The sequence below is a fragment of the Episyrphus balteatus genome, chromosome 1 (genome assembly GCF_945859705.1).
Source record: "Episyrphus balteatus chromosome 1, idEpiBalt1.1, whole genome shotgun sequence".
In the NCBI taxonomy this organism is placed as follows: domain Eukaryota; kingdom Metazoa; phylum Arthropoda; class Insecta; order Diptera; family Syrphidae; genus Episyrphus; species Episyrphus balteatus.
Window position 1 is genome coordinate 10,366,515 of NC_079134.1, and position 21,995 is coordinate 10,388,509.

At 30.4% G+C, this 21,995-nt stretch overlaps 1 protein-coding gene across 1 annotated transcript in view; it reads left to right on the top strand.

Annotated features, from left to right (window-relative positions):
• The window catches only part of LOC129907716 (vascular endothelial growth factor receptor 1), a 39,976-nt gene extending 17,981 nt beyond the window's left edge, over positions 1-21,995 (top strand). The window contains exons 7-18 of the mRNA XM_055984056.1: positions 4,485-4,662; positions 4,727-5,026; positions 5,092-5,258; positions 5,319-6,057; positions 6,116-6,370; positions 6,431-6,655; positions 6,722-6,884; positions 17,417-17,556; positions 17,632-18,121; positions 18,184-18,289; positions 18,349-18,499; positions 20,917-21,995. Coding sequence (XP_055840031.1) covers positions 4,485-4,662; positions 4,727-5,026; positions 5,092-5,258; positions 5,319-6,057; positions 6,116-6,370; positions 6,431-6,655; positions 6,722-6,884; positions 17,417-17,556; positions 17,632-18,121; positions 18,184-18,289; positions 18,349-18,499; positions 20,917-21,413 — 3,411 coding nt within the window. The 3' untranslated portion in view covers positions 21,414-21,995. The remainder of the gene's footprint in view (positions 1-4,484; positions 4,663-4,726; positions 5,027-5,091; positions 5,259-5,318; positions 6,058-6,115; positions 6,371-6,430; positions 6,656-6,721; positions 6,885-17,416; positions 17,557-17,631; positions 18,122-18,183; positions 18,290-18,348; positions 18,500-20,916) is intronic.

Consider the following 21,995-nt stretch of genomic DNA (forward strand, 5'->3'; position numbering starts at 1 on the left):
CATTAATTTGTTCAAAATAAATAAAACTATTATAATCTGTTCCAAGATTTAATAAATCAGTTGAAAATTTTGTTTTTTTCAAAACCATTAACTAAGTGTTAGGTTTCGATTCATGTCATGTCATGGAACTGCAAGCAGTTGCCTGTTGCCTAGAAGCTTCCATTAAGTCTTTCGTTGAAACTTAGTAGAACTAACATCCAATATCCCAACATAACAATTTTTATATAATTATTAAAAGAATCATTTTTTTTTCGAAATTTTGTGTTTGAAAATTAATTTATCGAAAACTTATCACTTAAAGTCTTTATTTTTAAAGTTAAACAATAGACAAAATTCTAACCTTTATCAAACTTGTTTAAGACAAAACAACTTTATTCTCTACACATGGAAACCCTGACTCTATACTCACTATATGTGCCAGCAACCCTAACAAGTTTTTTTACACTTCAAAAATTTAGGGTGACAATCGATGATGGAAGGTTGACGTGTAGCGAGATCTTGTACTAATATTTTTAAGGTTTTTTTTTTTTGACATGAGCAATACTTTTATTCCTCAAAAATCTCCTTCATATTCTCCGCTGAATTTCCACGCTGAGGTTTTTTGCTGACCTAATAACATTCGTTACTGACTAGTATCATTATTTAGTCAAGAATCATTTTTTTAAGTCAATTTTCAAAGATTCAACAAAAAATGTTCACTGTGGTGTATACGTACCTTTTTTCTATAAAGAAAATTAAACGATTAATAAAAATATATCTCTTGCTCCCAAAAAACACTTAAACTAGTCGAACATCATTTGTTTTCCTTATCTGACCTTTGACACAATGTTGTTGGGTAATCGAACTCTTGCATAAGAAGTGTGTAATTCTACAAATCACGTAAACACGAATTGTGTAGGTACCTCAAATTTTACTTTAGGTATACTCTAGGGTAATTTTTGCATTCGTAAAAAAAAATTAACTCGAGATAACAATGGAACATGACATTACGATGATGAAGAATGCAAGAAATTAGTGTTTCTCTGTCTGTCTGCCTGGCCCTATATCGTATGAGTTTTGTTCAGAGGGTAGAAACCGAAATTTTGTTTTTTGAATACAAATTAACTGTACTTACCATAGGACTTAAATGGAAAAGGTTGTTTTTTACTTGCGGTACTTGTGGTCAGCGTTACCGTTGAAAATTTTTGAAAGGTCGCTAAAAAAGTCGCTTTCAGAAAAAAAAGGTCGCTAATCTAAAAAATTGAAAAAAAAGTCGCTTTTATGTCGAAAAAGTCGCTATATGAGAAAAAAAGGTCGCTAAACCGTTTTCATATGTTTTTAAATAGAAAAATAAACACAATTTGTCTTGAAACAAAGTTTTTATTAACAATAAAAAAAATAACAAAATTAGAAACTAAAAAGTGGCTGTCTGTAAAGTTGGTTTACGGACGATGATTTTGCGTGAAAACGTCATAAGAAAACAGGTCGTGTGCTTTTGTTAAAAAAATGATCTAAAAATCATTTATTTGTAAACTTTCTTGTAAGAAAAATTATAATAAATCTTATAGTAAAGTACCTACTTAAACTAAAAATTAAGACCTAACATATATGTGTATAACTGTATGATTTGTGGAAAAACGGAATAACTTTTTGAATCCTATCATAATTTACAAGAAAAAGTTAAATCAAAATTTAAATTAATTTTTACAAAAAAATTACGCCATTAAAAAGTTTAATATTTTTTCTAAAGAAAAGGTAAAAAATCCATTTTTATTATATAAATTTTATACCATCTGAAAGCCTATTGTTTCCGCTGTAAATATTCATATCAACCATGTCTGCACGACATCTACGAAAAGAGCTAGAATTTTTTGAACCCAATCAGTTTTCATAAAAAAAAAGCAAAAATATCAATCTTTTTTATCTTCTCAAGCCCTTAAATAAATTTTTTAAAATTAAAATAAAAAAACTAGACCGACTACTGCACTCTTGTACCATTATTTTATTTGTTTGAAATTTTTTTCTATTTGCTAAATGCTTGTTCAGCATTCAACTCGGTCTGCTCAGAGAGCGATAAGTTATTCTGAGTCCATCGATCGCGCTCTGAACAAGCTCAGAATACGTTCAGAACGAAAAAAGAAATTGAAGCTCTAAATGTTGAGAGGTAAAAAAGAAATACAATTTTTTTAGAAAAAAAGTCGCTATAAAGAAATTGGTGAAAAGGTCGCTTGGAATAAAAAGTCGTCGCTTGGTCGCTAAGGCTTCAAAAAGGTCGCTAATAGCGACTAAAGTCGCTTAGCGGTAACGCTGCTTGTGGTAGGTACTATATATCAAGTTATGCATTCGTACAAAAAAAAAAAGTTGAGATAACATTTTTCCATGACATTACGATGATAGACTATGCGATAAAAGTGGGTCCCGGAAGTCCGTCTGTCCGTCTGTCTGTATAAGGAACTATAGCCTAAACGGATGGACCGATTGACTTCAAACTTGCTATGTAGCAGTTTTTGAAAACTCTACAGAGGAATTTTTGGAATTAATTTTTTTGGACCAAAAATAACGGTACCTGTCATACAAAAATTTCGGAAAAGTTTAATTTCACGAAAACGGCTTCAACGATTTTGTTAAAAAAATTCAAATGTTAGTTTTTAAACAAGATCTATCTTTTGAATAAAAAAATTTTTTTTGAAAATCATTATTAACGGTACCTGCCATAGGACCGCTTTTTTCAAATCGGATTTTCTGCAAAACTACTTATTGTATTTCAACGAAATTTTTTATACAAAAGCATTTATACAATTTTAATATAAGCCAAAAAAAATAATTTTTGGATTTTTAAAAAAATTTTGAAATTTTTTTTTTTTGAAAAATCAAATTTTCGAAAACGGGACATTGAATTTTTTTGAAATTTTGTTTTTAGATGTTGATTAGTTATTTCTACAAAATGGCATACCAGTTTTATTTTTAAACTTTTTTTTCAAAAAATTATTTATAAAAAATTAGTTTTTTAAAAAACGGCTCTAACGCTTTTAAAATTTTTTTTTCTAAAAATGCACCTTAATATATCAAATAAAATTGCATACTTGTTTTGTGGGGCGATTTGATTTCAGATATTGTTTTATTTTTTTGAAAAATGAATTTTTGTTTTGTTTTTTTTTTTTTTTTTTTTTTTATATACCTACATTTCCCAAGTTTCTATATAAAAAGTCTTAAATATTTAAGCAACTTGAACTCTAAGAGCAAGTTCGTGCGACCCAGTCGTGCATTTTATTTTTTCTTAAAATCAAGTCCAACAACTTTGATAAAAAAAAAAATAAGAGTACTGCCCGACTAACAAATTTGCTTCTATAAAGCCTTATAGGTGGATATGTGGCTCCTGTAAAGCTTTATAGAAAAGATATTGTTTGTTGGGTGTGGCATATAAGAACCGTTTTCTTGATTTCTGACTTTCTCGTAAACCATTTAACTTATTTTAATGAAAATATGTATACAAAAACGTTTAAGTAATTAATTTAAAAAATGGTTTTTTTTACAAATTTTTGTTTTTGTTTTTGAAAATCATGTGGCAAAATAGTTTTACAAGAACTCCAATTCCAATTTTTTTTTATAATGTTTGAAAATTTGTACACACAAAATTTTATTTTTCTTTAAAACGGCTCCAACAATTAAAAAAAAAAAAAAATAAAATAAAAAATACTTCGTTACAGAAGAAATCGAATGGCTTACTTTATTTGGGTATACTTTAAAAACAGTTTCCATGCTTTTTTAAATTTCTTAGATAAGAAAAAGAAACTTTAATATTCTAAAGAACAAGTACTTACGACCAAATCCTGCATTTTATTTTATTTTTTAACCATCCAGTCCGATATCAAAGACATTACCTACAGTATGTAGCATGAATGTTAATTTTCTACAAAGTTCAACTGTAGCTTCCTAATCAGTTAATCTTCGCTTATATAGTCTTCGTCAAATGTTGCGTTGACGCAGATGCTATCATACAAAAATTAAATAAACAAATTTCTAACTGGTGTCAATATTCAGTAACAGAATGATGTTTTTAATCCGTTCACTATGGCGTATGCGTAACTTTTTTTCAAGCTAAATTAAAAGATGAATACAAATATGTATGTATTTCTATCACTAAACAAATAACAAAACTAAATGAATTTTGACAAAAACGGTACTAAAATATTGTTGCCGAAATAGTCCCTATAAAACGCCTATGGCAAATTCAATCAGATGATATTGATTGATTTTGGTCCCATTTCGAACTGAAAAAGTCAATGAAACATGCTAAACAGGTAAACCGTCTTAACTTTCTTTGTAAACTCACACTATTGAAATTTAATCTTTAAGGTTATTCGGAACTATATTTTCTTAAACAGCTCCAATTTTTAAAGTGAATTTCTCTACAGTTTTTTTATTTGCAGGAGTGAAGCAATATTTTAGTTTCAAGTTATATAAGTTTTTACAAATAATATGTTATTCTTTTTCAATTTTAACAGGAGGATCGATTGAGTTACACAAATGCCACCATCGATGCTAATGAAAAAATGCGTCATATTGGAAAAAGTTTCCTTACCGTAACGAATGCCCAAAAAAGTGACGGTGGAAATTACAAATGCATTGTTCAAGATCATTCAGGAAATTCAGCTCATAGTACATATTTAATGACAGTTCTAAGTAAGAAAGTTTTAAAATAAAAAAACATAATAATTTAAATAAATTATTAAAATTTTTTTTTTAGAAACTGGTGAAAGTTATATTAATATAAGTGAACCCAACAAATACTACACCATCACAACAAATACCTCGAAAAATATTATGATGAATGTCAACTATCGTGGTTTTCCAACGCCAAGCTTACACTGGTACGCTCCAGGACCAAAACTGATACAACCAAGCAAAAAATACGAAATCAACAGAACAAATACATCAATTAGTTTGCAAATTAACTTTGCGGAACTTTTCGATACTGGCGTTTATGTTTTGAAGGCAAATAATGGTGTCGAAGAAAAGGACTTAGAGTTTAATCTTTTTGTCAAAGGTAAGTTTTTTTAAAAGGTTATAAGTTTCATTCAAAGACTTAGAAGAATATTTTAATATTTTTAGCTAAACCACAAGTAAGTGTTGAAAACGTTTACGTTCAAGCTGGTGAACAAGCTAGACTTTTATGTAAGACTCATGCCTATCCAATGGCTAAAATAATTTGGACCTATTATCCTTGTAATATAAAACCAACATGGCCGTCATGCGAAACTGAAGCAATTACATTCAATGTAATTTTTCAAAACCTTATATGTTTTCCAAATTCACTTTCATTTGAAATTTCATTTTAGTCAACTCGAAACTCATCTGAATCTTCCACGATCGAAAGAACTAACGAACTTATCTTCAAACCAGATCGTCCTGGAAAAATGCGATGTTCAGCTGGCAATGACCTAGGCATCAGCTCGAATGAAGGTTATGTTATAATTGGTGATATAACAGACAATATGACTGTTTATGGAGTAGATGAGAATCTACTAATTGCTAGGGGTGATGAAGTCATTTTGACTTGTGCAGCTTTGGCTTATTATTACTCGGGTGATATGGATTGGTTTAAAAATGGTCAAATGATTGTTAATGGTAGTGGAATTGAAGTTAAATCAACAAACTCCGATTATTCATACAGAAAAATCATAAAGTTCAAAAATATTGAAGATGTTCATGCTGGAAGCTATGAATGTCGAGCTAGAATTGTTGAAAATGAAGAGGATTATGAAAGCAAATTTTTGACTATCGATGTTCATGAACCTGCTGCTCCGGTTATGGTGCAAACTAATATGGGCGATCAACATAAGCGAGCTCTGAGTGAGTCTTTAGAGCTTTTCTGTAAATCTGAAGGTATTCCAAAGGCAAGTATTACTTGGTACAAGGACGATGAAAAATTGAACGCTGGGAAAAATACTCTGATTTTGGAAGATAACACGATTTTGAAAATACCTTATATAAGGCCTGACGATGAAGGATTATACAAATGTGTAGCATCAAATAGGCTAGGAGTTACCGAAGCGAGTTCGCAGGTCAAAATAACAAGTAAGCTTAAACCTTTTTTAGTGCGAATAAAGTCTTAACGTTCCTTTTTGATATGTAGACATGCCTGGTTTGAAACTTGGATGGATTATTGCAATCGTCGTCTTTATAGCCATACTCATAATTTTCATAATTTACTTGGGTATTCGAATTTTGAAAGAAAGAGAGGTTCTACGTCAGATGAAACTAGCTGGTTTAGCTAACTTTGAAGAAGGTGCTCTTGAACAAATTAATCCAGCTATGTCATTGGATGAACAAGCTGATTTGTTGCCTTATGATCGGAGGTTTGAGTTCCCTAGAGATAAGTTGAAATTAGGTAATTTTTAACCTTTTAAGTCCTTTTTTTACAATATTTCAAACTTTGTTTACTTTTAAGGTAAAAAACTTGGTGCTGGTGCATTTGGAGTAGTTCTCAAAGCTCATGCTGAAGGAATTATACCTGAAGAAAAAGAAACTGTTGTAGCTGTTAAAATGGTTAAACGTACAGCTGACAATGAAGTCATAAAAGCTTTGGTGTCTGAATTGAAGATCATGGTGCATTTGGGACAACATTTAAATGTTGTTAATTTACTTGGAGCTGTTACGAAAAATATTGCTAAACGTTTGTTAACTAATTTTTTTTGTTTCTTTATAAATAAATTTAATATTTTTCTATTTTTTCTTAAAGGTGAAGTAATGGTTATTGTTGAATATTGTCGATATGGTAATGTTCAAAACTTTTTATTGCGAAATCGTAAAAGATTTATAAATCAAATTAATCCAATTACGGACAAAATTGATCCAACTATTGTCGAACAGAGATTTTCAGCAGGAGATTTTGAATTAAATCGGTATGTTTTGAATTATCTTATTAGTTTTTTTTTTTTTAAATTAAAAATTTTAAATAACTTTACTAACACAATAAGTTTAATATGTCCCAAACCCAAGTAGAATACATTTTTTGTTGTTGTTGTATGTGTCCCTGTCGTTGTATAGTTATTTGACAAGAGAAGCAATTATTTGGTTATATAAAGGCAACGTTCAGAAATGTATGAGACTAAAAAGCTAATCAAGTTTTGGGCCTCTGATTGGTTAGCTGTCAAAGTAAATCCTTCCAGTTCAGGCAACTTTAATGGAAAGTTGACTGAAGAGTTACTCAAAAAAATCTTATCTAAATTTCCACCAGAAAATGGCACCGAATTTATATTAAGTCCCTAATATTTTCTAAGCGTGTCCATGAAATTTGGCAAAAAGTTTGCTTTTGGAATAAGAATCAAAAAATCAAAAGAGTCTATACAAACATTTTGTATTAAAGGGTATTTTTTCGAGGAGGGAGTAAATTCTGTAATAAGTCCCCAAAAATCAATTTTTTTTTTAACGGAAGCAATAATAAAATGAATGTTAAAAGGGTGTTTTTTTGCGCGAAGTGAACATAAAAAAATTATTGGAAAAAATCAGCTTTAAAGTTGGTAATCGATTAAAATCTTATTATAATAATACATAAAAATAGGGATCCAGTTTATGTATAAGGAGTTCATACAATTATTTTGAATGAGGGTGTTTTTTCGAGCAAGTAAAACATAGAATTTTCGAACGTAAATTTTATTCGGAAATAATTTAAAAAAAAAACACCCTTTTCACCGAAAAGAACAAATATAGAACTTCTGTATACTAAAGTTCTTAGGGCCATTTTTTTCACTCGGAGTTGAACAAAACTTGAGAATTTTTAATATAAAAATTCTCAAGTTATGTTCAACTCCGAGTGAAAAAAATGGCCCTTAGGCTAGGCTCACACATGCGATTTTGATCGCGCGATTATTCAGTCGCAAATTAGATGACAAGAATTTCAATGACTGTAGACACAATTTCCAAATTTTTAATCGCGGGAAGCATGTGTGTTCACAGGCATTGAAATCCATGTGAACCATTTTTGCGGCTGAATAATCGCGCGACTAAAATCGCATGTGTGCGCCTAGCCTTAGTGAATCATTGGCTTTTTGGGACTTATTACAAATTTACTCCCTCCTGGAATAAAAACACCGTTTCACTAAAACTTTGTTTATGAAGCCGGTTTATTCTTGCTTTATATCCCAAATGAAAGGTTTTTACGAAATGTCATTGGGAGGGCAAATATAATATCTTTTTCAATTTTTAACATTGATATTCTTATAGACACTTTAGATTCTTGCTTTCAAGCTCAAATGTAAGATAATTACTGAATTTCAGTATGGTACCTCTGCCTTTTATTATTATTACTTATTTTTTTCAAATAACCCAACATTTTTTAAACACCTCAAATTTTCACTTAAAAAAAATATATAAACGTATATTTGATTCAAATACTTCCTTATTCCGTGACCTTTCTTTTTAAATAAAGTGAATCTTCTTCGTTGGCTATAGGTCTTGATTTGAGTCTATCTTTTCTTCTGTGTCGACTTTTCACGTGTGCTTACACGCTTCTTCAGGACTAAGAAAAATAATTCTAGAATCCTCTAATGATTCCCAATTGATTGCAGTTGATTAAAGTTTAGGTTTTTTTTATCAAGCTTATATATTTTGAAAATCAATAAAAAATCAACTGCAATCAATTGGGAATCATTAGAGGATTCAAGATAAGTATTTATTCTATACGTTTTTAGAGCTTTCTAGAATTATTTTTCTTAGTCCTGAAGAAGCGTGTAAGCACACGTGAAAAGTCGACACAGAAGAAAAGATAGACTCAAATCAAGACCTATAGCCAACGAAGAAGATTCACTTTATTTAAAAAGAAAGGTCACGGAATAAGGAAGTATTTATTATTACGGAAGGCACGCCGTACTACAATCAAATTTAAAAATGAGTTTCTACAATTATATATCCTTAAAATACGGATGCGAAGTATGTATGAGTTTAAAAACCTATAGCAGAATTGGGGTGAGTCATGTTAAAAATAAAAATACATTAGTTTTCTTACTTAAATGTAGAGAATTTGGATTGATTCCGGAATTTGTCCAAAACTCTACAAAAAATGTTTCAACGATATTTGATTTTGAAAATGAACATTTTGAAGTAGGTTTAAAAAAGAAACTTTCGTCAACTTCAAGGAAATACCATTTGAAGTTGTTAAACATATCAATATCGTTGAAACAATCTCAAATAAAATCACAACAGAGGTTATTGGTAATTTTAGAAAATAAAATTAAAAATAGGTTATTGATTAATGAATATACTAATTTCTTTAATAGTCAGGAATTAACAAAAAAAAAATCAATAATAGCACTAAATTAACACAAAAGAGTAAACTTGAATTGCTCAAGTCTAAACTTAGGCAAGAAATGAGAGTACATTTTCAGGAAAATTGGTTTGTTAATAAAACACAAACAGATTTTCCTGAGGATGTTAAATGGCTTCCCTCATTAGGACCAAAATTTGCTTTACCAGTTTCAAAAGAAAATTTCCCATTAATTAAAATTATAGCAGATGGGGAAGTAATTATTAAAAGTAAGGAACAAAGTGAACAAGAACCTGCACGGTCTTGTTTCACACAAATTCTTCAAAATCATCTTCGATGTGTATCAATTCCACCTTTTGATAAATATTTGAATAAAATATTTAATGATACCAAAAAGTTTTTGAAAAGACGTCCAGAGATTTACATTGTTCCGGCTGATAAAGGCAACGTTACAGTTGCAATTTTAAAAACTGATTATTTTAATAAAATGAATAATATGATGGCTGATAGGAATACATATTCAATTTTAAGAAGCGACCCAACAAGCAAAGTTCAAAGTCGAAATAATAAACTTGTTAAAGACTTATTCATAAATAAATTTATTAATGAATCAGAGAAAAAATGTTTGACGACTTATGTTGCTAATAGTCCAAAAATTTATGGTTTGCCTAAAATACATAAACCAAATGTACCTCTAAGACCAATTTGTTCATCACTAAAAGTTCCTTGCTATGAGTTATCGAAATATATTGTTAATATTCAAAAAAATGTAACTGTTAACTCCAAATATAATGTAAAAAACGCATCATCGTTTATCTCAACAGTATCACCAATTGTATTAGAACAGGATGATAATTCTTGTTTCTTTTGATGTTGTGCCATTGTTCACTAACATTCCTATTCCATTAGCACTAGAGTTGGTTGAGAAAAGTTGGGATATCATTAAATATCATACGAGAATGCCGAAAATAAAATTCTTAGAAATATTGCGATTTTGTGTAATAGATAACAATTATTTAGAATTTGATAAAATATTTTATCAACAAAAACAAGGAGTTCCGATGGGTAGTCCTGCATCTCCCATATTGGCAGACATTGTAATGGAAGCATTATTGGATAATGTTTTTGAAAATATTCCATATAAACCTAAAATTATTACAAAATATGTGGATGACATTTTTGTTATACTTATATCTAGTCATGTTAATTCAATTTTAGATGCACTGAATGGTTTTCATCCAAAAATTCAATTTACAGTTGAATATGAAAATAATGGAAAACTTCCGTACATTGACGTGCTTGTAATTAGGAAAAATAACCGTTTGATATTTGATTGGTATAAAAAACCAACATCTTCAGGTCGCCTCATTAATTATAATTCCCAACAGCCAAAACAGATCATTATTAATACAGCAAAAAATTTTATAACCAGAGTATTGGATATCAGTGATATTGCCTTTCGTCAGAATAACATTAACAAAATCATGGATACTTTACTATCAAATTCTTTTCCAATAAGGGCCAATTTTTCAATAGTCAGTTAAACAGTCAGTTAGTACTTATTCCTAAGGATAGAGAAAAAATCAATTTTTCACCAGGCAGATATAGCTTATTCCTAAGAATAAAACTATCTGCTTCTTTCTGAGACGAATAAAAATTATTCTAGGGAATAATCTCAACAAAAATATTGTGTCAGTTGTCAAAGCTGTTTTGAAAGAATTTTGAAAAAAATACAGTGGAACACAAGAAAACAAAAACAATCATGAATAAAAATGACGTTTAATTGAAATATTTTTGAATTTGACAATTTTTTTTTTGTTATTCTGTAGAATAAATTATTTTTGATTGAAAAATTCAATGTTTTTATCCGATTGTTTATGAGCCTAATAACTTTATTCGTCGAACAGTTAACTGACTGTTTATTAGAAGATTGAAAAATTGGGTCTAAATATAATAAAAACTTTGTTGAAACAATATTTCAACCCGTTGGTTAGACCAAATTTAGTTACAAATACAACACAGTTTCCCTACAGGAGTTGTTTGTATATTCCTAATCTTTCGAATAGACTTCAAGATACTCCTATTAGAAACAAAGATAGGATTCGCTTAGCTTTTAAATCAGTAAATGTTTTAAGAAATTCACTTTTTTCTAATTTAAAAGGTGAATTTTCTAAAAACGATAAATCAGATATAGTATATAAAATCAAATGTTTAGGTGATGGAGCAAACTTTTGTCCATCAGTGTATGTAGGTACTTCCATGCAGAAGCTAAAAAATCGTATAGCTGGTCAATGCTGGCCAATGAGAGTGTCCGCAAGAAATCGATTTTCGAAATTTGGTCGGGGGAACCCCATAAAATGTTCCGCCTTTGCAGATTTTTAGATAGCCAAAATTTAAGCTCGATTGGATAAGTCTAAATGGTGCCGACACTCGCTCAAAGTATCAAAAATCTATGTTTTTTCACTGTTTTTCGAAGAAAATTAGCTCTAGCTCCCAAACAGATCGGGTTATTTTCACTTTTTATATATTAAATGAAAGGTAGTGTTATTACACATAATTCAGATTCAAAATTTGTTTAGTTTTACAAAAAAAAAAAAAAATATTGTCATCAATTTAAATTTTCAGTACTTACCTGAAAAAAAGAGCTGAAGTGCAAACTCGATTTAAAATGAAACTTTTTTTTTACTGTTTTATTTAAAAAAAAAATCGAAACATTTAACAGATTTCTAAAAAACAAAATACTTAACATCGTGTTAAATTTCTTATACATAATTATTGAAGTAAATACTAAAAAATTTAATCAAGTGACTTACTTAAAGTAGTTTTGGAAGCATCAGGATATAATTTTCGGCACTCACTGACTACCTGAAGTACATATTGTTTTTGTTCCTCATCTTTAGTTAAAAGATTATTAAAATCGGTTATTAACTTGACTCCTCTTTCTGCCATGTCATTTACGACTTTAAGGGTTTTCACTTTCTTAAAGCCTTCTTTAAAATGGGGGTTTTCGGGCCAAAGATTTGGAGGTTCTTTGAGAAAACTTGTGTCTATTTTCAATCGGCCGAAAAAGTTCAATGTTTCTTTGTTCACAATATTTTTTAACCCTGCTGTGACAAATTGTTCAATTTCATGTGGATGTAGCTTTGGATTTACTATTCTGTTGGTTTCTGTTTCGCTGTTTTTTAAAATTATGTTGGCCATTTATGATTTTTCGCCATCTGGTAAAGTTGGGTCAAAGAACGCCAGACCTACCAGCTCTGAACTCAAATACCATAAATGGTTTGAGAATTTAGCAAGAGCCTTCTGTGAAATGTCTTTGTCTATCTTGCGGTATTCAATGAAATCACGCAAAAGATCAAGATCTTGTTTAATAAACAGAAAAATTATTTCTCTAAAATATAATATTTTTTCTATTAAAAGCTTAAATCCTGAAAATTTCATAACACTTCGTTGAATATCTTAAGATTTGTTTTAGTTTGTCACGACAATTGTCAACATTGAGTTAGCCCGATGTTAAAGCGCTCGCCTATCAATCCAGGCATAGCAGGTTCAACCCCCACTGGGTGCCCTTTTTGTTTTGTTTTTTTTTTTTTCAGTCAATTTTACTCTGTGCTTCTATAATTGATAAAATTATTATATATTATTATATATAATACGAGAAGCATTTCAATTAGATAGGTAACATCAATCTATAACATAGAAAGTTTTATTTTAAATCGAGTTTGCACTTCAGCTCTTTTTGAGGTAAGTATTGAAAATTTAAATTGATGACAATATTTTTTTTTTTTGTAAAACTAAACAAATTTTGAATCTGAATTATGTGTAATAACACTACCTTTCATTTAATATATAAAAAGTGAAAATAACCCGATCTGTTTGGGAGCTAGAGCTAATTTTCTTCGAAAAACAGTGAAAAAACAGAGATTTTTGATACTTTGATCGAGTGTCGGCACCATTTAGACTTATCCAATCGAGCTGAAATTTTGGCTATCTAAAAATCTGCAAAGGCGGAACATTTTATGGGGTTCCCCCGAAAAAAATTCGACAAAAATTTTTTTCTATGGGAGTTGCGGTCACTCTACTGGTCATAGATCGGATATTAATAACGGGCATTCTGAAAAAACTGCTCTAGCTTTGCATTGTATAGGTGAGGGACATAGGCCAGATTATAACAATGTAGATATTTTACAATCAGAAAAGCATTATAATAAGAGAATGATATTAGAAATGTTACATATTTTAGATACAGACAACACCGTAAATAAGAGATCGGATTGTGAAGGGCTTAGTAGTATTTATAGTCAGTTTGTTAAAAGGAATTTTTTGAGTTGAATTGGACACATTTTTTATTGATTTTCAAAATATATAAGCTTGATAAAAAAAACCTAAACTTTAATCAACTGCAATCAATTGGGAATCATTAGAGGATTCAAGATAAGTATTTATTCTATACGTTTTTAGAGCTTTCTAGAATTATTTTTCTTAGTCCTGAAGAAGTGTGTAAGCACACGTGAAACGTCGACACAGAAGAAAAGATAGACTCAAATCAAGTAAGGGCACCATTTATACCATTGATTTTATCGGTCTTACTGTTGATTTTCCTTATTTGCCAAAAAAAAAAACCCTTTTTTTATTATTTTTGAAACAGTTTTAATGGTACTAATTCTGAATTTTAATGTTTCTTAAAAAAAAAACACCCTTTCACTCAAAATAATTTTGTAGAATCTTTAGATTTTAAAGACTAATAACAAACGAAACTTATTCATTATTAAAAAATAAACAAATTTTATAGCAGCTTTTTTGAACTCTTTCCCACACATAACTCAGCTCTCCATAAAAAAACACCCTTTCACCAAAAATATTTTTTTTTTCTCCGCATCATCTAAAACCTCCATTTCGAATTTCATCAGTGTATGTTTTCAACATGTTTTCACAGTAGAAATGTTGTCAAAAAAAAAAACAACCACCTGTGTGTTAAATGGGCAATAACTTTTCTTAGGCCCAATTTATTCACTCCCCATTATATTTAAAGTCGCCATTAAAAATGGAAAATCTGTCAAATCAAATACGAATTTTAAAATTTCCCAATTTAAAAATTCTGTATAGACCGTTTTGATCCCTGATTCGAACTCCAGAAGGAAACTTTTTGCCAAGTTTCATGATGGTTTTTTAAATGCCTACTTTATCTCCACTTAGGTAAATAAAACTGACTTTAGACTTCTTTGTGGAAAATTTGATGAGCTTTAATTTTGTGAAACATTTACATTTACTTAGTTCGCTTGATTCGCAAAATAGCCCAGTAATTTTAGACATTTTTTACCTCAATCTGCGGAAAAATTCCTACTGGGCTCGATTTTGGTATAGACCTTCGTTACGGCGTTGTTATGAAGATGTGAAAAATCGACATTGATATCGTGTCCGCGTTAAGAGTTATAGGGGTCAAAAGGTCACAAAAACTGGTTTTTCACGATTTTCAGCAAAACGGTAAGTCTTATCAAAAAATTTTCAATGCAAGAATTGTAGACCAGATTATTATATATAAAAAGTGTCATGACACTTTTTTTCCTAAGACCCACCGTTTCTTAGGTATAACGATTCAAAAAGTTGAAGTTCAGTTGTAATCGTCATAATCAGGCCTATTTTGAAAAAAAACTCCTAACTGAAAAGTTCCTGAAATTTCATTATTTTTTAAGCTTGAATTTCGTTCTTCAACGGTTAAGAATATGGGAAAGCAAAAAAAAAATGGAAATTTTCGCCATTTTTCCGATTGGGGCCCTTCTCCCGAAACCATTTCCCTGGGAATTTTTGTTTATAATATGTCTGAATATATACAGGGTGTGCAATAGAGAATGGACAACCCTAAAACGGCTGATAGCTACACTCATGACTGTTCTAAAAACAGATAGAAAAAAGTTCTATCGCAACCAGTTCATAAAATATTGGCTTTTTTTCGTTCAGTGTATTTTAAATTTTATCATCTTGTGTTTTCGTTACAACCACGAATGAATGAATTTTATTTATTTCTTTTTTTTATAATTTTCTACAATAATTGTATGAGTACATAATTGCTTAAAAAACTGCATAGCTATTGCACATTTTTGTCAAAAAAATTTTGAAATCAGTTTTTTGATGCAAAATGTAAAAAAAGTATTTTATGAAAAATTTTAAACACCTGTGGTATAAAATAAACCTATAGAAACTTAGGTGGCCATCTTTCTTAAAAATATTCTCCTAATACCAGAATATTTTTAAGAAAGTTGGCCACCTAGGTTTCTATAGATTTATTTTATACCACAGGTGTTTAAAATTTTTCATAAATAAATTTTTTAACATTTTGCAGATTTCAAAATTTTTTTGACAAAAATGTGCAATAGCTATGCAGTTTTTTAAGCATTTATGTACTCATACAATTATTGTAGAAAATTATAAAAAAAAAAGAAATAAATAAAATTCATTCATTCGTGGTTGTAGTGAACGAAAACACAAGATGATAAAATTTAAAATACACTGAACGAAAAAAAGTCCATATTTTATGAACTGGTTGCGATAGAACTTTTTTCTATCTGTTTTTAGAACAATCATAAGTGTAGCTATAAGCCGTTTTAGGGTTGTCCATTCTCTATTGCACACCCTGTATATTTTCAGACATATTCTAAACAAAAATTCCCAGGGAAATGGTTTCGGGAGAAGGGCCCCAATCGGAAAAATGGCGAAAATTTCCATTTTTTTTTTGGTTTCCCCATATTCTTAACAGTTGAGGAACGAAATTCAAGCTAAAAAAATAATGAAATTTCAGGAACTTTTCAGTTAGGAGTTTTTTTTTTCAGGAATAGGATTATGACGATTACAACTAAACTTCAACTCTTTGAATCGTTATATCTAAGAAACGGTGGGTCTTAGGAAAAAAAGTGTCATGATACTTTTTATATATAATCATCTGGTCTACAATTCTTGCATTGAAAATTTTTTGATAAGACTTACCGTTTTGCTGAAAATCGTGAAAAACCAGTTTTTGTGACCTTTTGACCCCTATAACTCTTAACGCGGACACGATATCAATGTCGATTTTTCACATCTTCATAACATCGCCGTCATTAAGCTGTATACCAAAATTCAGCCCAGTAGGAATTTTTCCGCAGATAAAACCTAAAATTACTGGACTAAAATATTAACGAATTAACAATACGGGGAACCTTCAACCCCCCTCCTATCTAAAATATACGGCCCTGGTTGTGGGGCTATGAATATATTGGACTTGTTATACCCAGAGGTCACCTCTATTCATACAAAATATAATTTTCAATTATGGATCTCCTTGACCCCTTAAAGTATGCATTTTCAAGTTTGCACGATTTTTCGACTTTTCGGGTCAGTTATGTGTTTACATGGGGCATATTTCGGTTTCCCCTCAAAATACTTCAGCTAAATTTATGATTTCGTTCAACGGTCGTGGATAGACAATTTATTGTCACGTACAGACAATTTATTGTCACGTACAGACAATGCATTGTCACGTACAGTCAATTTACTGTCACGTACAGACAATTTATTGTCACTTACAGACAATTTATTGTCACGAACAAACAATTTATTGTCACGTACAGACAATTTACTGTCACGTACAGACAATTTATTGTCACGTGCAGACAATTTACTGTCATGTACAGAAAAATGCACCTTATTATTATTTATACTTTAACTACTTCATTTAAATTTGAAATTTATTCTTAAATATTTGTTGAGGAAACCTTATTTATTTAACTGATTATATAGTTTGAAAACTTTTATACTTGTAAACTTTATAGGCTTGTCAATATGTATTTTTACTATTCAAAAATGTACCTATTATTCTACTTGGGTTAAAATATAATCCTGTAACTAACCGAATGTTTTAACATAAATGTCTTTCAATGTTAACTTGTTTTTTCTTTTTTTTAAACTCTCTTTTTCCCTCTTTATGTGGTGTTTGTGTAATTAATTTAAAAAAAATATACGTGTTTTATGTGTAATTTTGGTGACATAATCTTCCATACAAACCTAAAAACAAATTAAAATTTTAAAAACAAAAAAAATAACGGTGATGGTTGTTGAATCTATAACTAACAGAGATGGGCTTAAATATGTAAACCTCTCTTTTTCACATCAATATTTAAACAACAATAACAATCATAGAAATTCTGAAAACGATCCACGATCTGGTACCCGAGCTGGACGCCCAAATTCCAGTAATTACTTGAGACAGTCCGATTTGTATGAAGGTCATGTTGATAGTTGTGCAACCGAACAAACTGTAATGACAACAATTCCTGAAGGTGATTTTTTCTTCTTTTTTTCAAATTTTAAACATTTAGAAATGTTAACTTTACAAAAAATCATGTTAATTTAAGGTGAAGATCAAATTATGTCAAATAACTCAGTTCAACCAGCATGGCGATCCAATTACAAACCCGATTCAACTGAAGCAATGACAATTAATACCTCTGATCTTGTAAGTTGGGCATTCCAAGTGGCAAGAGGAATGGATTACTTGTCCTCGAGAAAAGTCCTTCATGGAGATTTGGCTGCAAGAAATATTCTCCTGTGTGAAGATAATGTAGTGAAGATTTGTGATTTTGGTCTTGCAAGATCAATGTACAAAAATGATAATTACAAGAAACAAGGTGAAGCACCATTGCCAATTAAATGGTTAGCTTTGGAGTCACTAAGTGATCAAGTCTTTAGCACTTATACTGATGTTTGGTCATTCGGTATTGTGCTGTGGGAGTTCTTTTCGCTGGCAAAGGTGCCTTATCCGGGAATGGATGCAAATCAAACATTGTATTTGAAACTTAAAGATGGCTACCGGATGGAGAAGCCACCTTATGCTAATGAAGAATTGTAAGAATTATATTGTTTAAACGAATTAGTTTCTATTTTAATTGTATACATTTTCTTTAAAGATATGATATTATGTTGGAATGCTGGAGTGCTAATCCAGAAAGTCGACCTCTTTTCCATGAATTGGAAAAGAAATTCGCTAGATTGTTGGGAGATGAAGTTACAAATGTAAGTTTTTTTTTACATTTCCTTGGTGTTTCTCCATCATGCAAATTCTTACTTTTTAGCATTATGTTGATTTAAATGAGCCTTACTTAAAAATTAACACCGAACATATGCAACAATCTGATACAGATTATTTGGCACTGATGGGATCACCAGACGAAATGGCACCACCACCGCCAAGATATGTTAACGGAATGATACTACCAGAAATTCGTAAGTAGTTTTTTTTTTACTAAATTTTGTATTAGAAATAGAAAATATAATCTTCCGAAGAAGAAGACTTTTAAAACACTTAAAAAAAAAAACTAAAAATGGCGCCCAACGGTTAGCAATCAATTGAACATTATGATGTTCAAATCTTTATGGAATATAAAAATAGGCTAGGTTAAGTTAAAGTGGTCATCAGAAAAAATGTCGGGCATAATTATACCTGATTCACAATAACGCTTCACAGTACGAGAGCAAGACGTAAATGCTAGGAACTATTGTCTATAGAAAAAATTTTTTTTTCAATTGTTGGTAGAATGTAGAGATCGTTGTAGCCCTCTAAAATGATGAGGAATAGAATTTTAATGGGTTGTGAGATCTACCTATGAAATGAGTGCTTAGTAAAAGATTGAGCTATTATTCATAATAATGAATTTGGGAGCCATAAGTTTCTAACATTGTCACTTGTCATGATATTTAAGACCTTTTTTTACATACCGTAATTGTAATTGTTTGGTATTTCTTTGCATAAAAGACACATGACTTTTTTGAACAATTGTCCAAATCAAATGTAATTCCACAGCAATAAAGTCTCTCCACGAAAAAATGTTTAAGGAGTAATAACACTTTGTAGGTACGAAATCGGGTATTATTTTAATCAGCGTATGAGACAAACGAATTCCGGTTTTTGAAGAAATGAAATTTTTTTCAACCTAATGCCATTCACAGAGATTGGATGTCTGCTTTACGGGGAATTTCGATTTTGTATTCTAGTTAAAAATCGCGACCTGCAGCTGGTAGCCCGTGGAAAAATAGGAGTTTACGATCATCCAGAATTACGCTGTCATTTTATCCTATTATCTTACCTATATTGAAATGCTAAATCAAACTAACAAAAAAACATAAAAGAAAATAATGTTTCTCTTTTTTTTACATACTGATGAAAATGACACTCGATTTCGTGCCTACAAAGTGTTATTACCCCTTAAGCAATATTTTTAAAACACTGGTGTAACTGACTGTATGTCACATAACGCTCTTCGATTATGAGATTGTGCACAGCATCTATGCTTTCTGGAACAAATGATTTTTGATGTCCTTCGTAAAATTGACCGGTAACCGATAAGCGTTCAATATTCAACTTGCTATACAAACGTTTCACACTGGTCAAGAATGGCCCTTAGCCATTATTGAACCTCTACCACGTGCGTTTGTGCGTCTGTGCGGTTGTGCGTCTATCTGTACACATTTCCACAGCCTAAACGGGTGGACGGATTTTCTTCAAATTTGGTACAGATGATTTTTATGGAATTCTGAAAGTTAGTTTTTTTTGTTTTTTTTATATCTCGTTTAGAACGTATACCACCCATACAAAAAAATACGATATTGCGAATTTCTCGAAAACGGCTCTAACGATTTTGATTAAACTTTGTATACGTAATATTTAACGCAGTTGCAAGTGGTAGTGCATTTTTATTTTTTCTCAAAAAAGTCAAATAACAAAAAAAAATTTTCATTTCACAAAATTTTGCCCTAAATGTCGGCTCTTCCCCAAATATCAATTTTGTTTTATTTTAGTGCCAGCTTTTAAAAATCTACAAGTAGACTAACATAAAATTGCTTTGAACTGCAAGAGCAAGTACGTGCGACCACAGTCGTGCATTTTATTTTTTTTTTACTAAAAAGTACCGTTGGCCCTAGCACACTTTTTGGCGTGAAAAATTTTCTGGTTTTATATGAATTCATATAACACCAGAGCGTTCCCTCATTATTTCTAAGATTCTTTGGCCAACTCCTCAAAGTGAAAGCAGAGCTCCAGCTCGTAATATCTTATGCCTTTAATGAGTGTCAATAAATTTTATGCTTTGGCCTTTGCAGTAGCCCTGATTTTTTTTTTGGTTTTGTGTTGATTTTATGGGAGAAGGACAAGAGAATAAAAAGGGCTATATATGTATGTTAAGAAATAGGTTACAAAAAAAACATATTTTAAAATTCGCTAGAGATGCCATACGATTACCAAAAGTTTATCATTTAAAGAAAAGGGTTATTTCATTCTTCAAAAGCCAATGTTTGTTGAATTAAAATATGTAACCTAGTAAGTATACGAATTCAATCTTCTTCTAATCTTCATTTAATAAATTTTATTTAAGGTCTTTTTGAGTTCGTAGTAATTTTACTCATCCATACTTCTATTTGCATTCCAATTAAAACGTTTCTGAACTCTTTGGTTTTAATTTTGCATCAAAAAAAGCTAACCAATATTAATTTTCCTTGTTTAAGTGTTTGTTATAAAAATTTCAATTGCTTAATTTTATTTAACAACTACAACTACTTTAATAGTTTTAGATCTCTTTCATGCTCTTGAAACCTCTTACAAATTTTTGTATCTGAAAATTAATATATTTTTGTTTCTTTTTCTTTAGGAATTGATCCATCGGACGACTATCTTCAGATGAATTCTAAAACAGGTAGTGCTATATTTTCACCTCGTCCCCATGACGACTATGTTAAAGCTGACAATTTTACGTTCTCAGAACAACATTCACCGACAATCTCAAATAATCTTGACAGTCCGGTGACGAAGAATCGCAAAAAGGTTGGAGTCCCACCCGAAGAAATTCCCATGCTACAGAAGTCGTCCAATGGCATCAATCGCGGTGGAGGATCACAATCTGATTCGGAAACCGAGAGTCCTGGTCCACAATCGGTGGGGAAAACTTTTGCCCAAATAAGTCGAAGACCTGCTGAAATAGAGACCTCCCTAACAGACAACACCAATGGCGGCGGTGGTGATGGAAATTATGTAAATGTCAAACCGACAGATTTAAGTAAGAAGTTCATGAATAGTAATGGCACGAAAGATGCTTTCTCTAATCCCAGTTATTTGATGTTGAAGACTGTCAATGAAGGCCGAAAGTAGTAATGAATTAAAATGGACTGAATTTCGCACTATATTATGCCACACACACAAACATAAATATTTGGAAGAAGAGGGATAAAAGGTCTACACTTTTCTCCCCCCGGTCAACCGCTCCATTTTTTATATAGAAAAGTAATTCTAGTCTTAAGTTTAGAAATATTTTAATTTTAACTTAAGAAAAATCGTCTAAATTATTATATATCACCAATTTTTTTACAAACTTTCTCACCCAATTTTCTCTAAGCAAACAGAGTGGATGTTATGTCTCACCTTAAGGTCTAAAAATATAGCAATTTGATTGCTGATGTTCACACGTTTTATTTGCATTTTTTTTTTTTTGTATTACGATTGGTGTCATTTTTGAACACAAATGAATAAATAAATTTGATTTTTATTTAAAAATCTGTGTACCTATTATATTTTAAATGTAAATGAATATATTTTTTAACTAATAGATGTGTAAACGTGTATACTAAGTAAAATTCTGTGAATATAGCTTGAGATATAAATTCTGAATATTTTTATTCAGAAACAAAATAAAAATCAGTTAATTATGTAAGTCTACTTAAATATTTTTGTAAA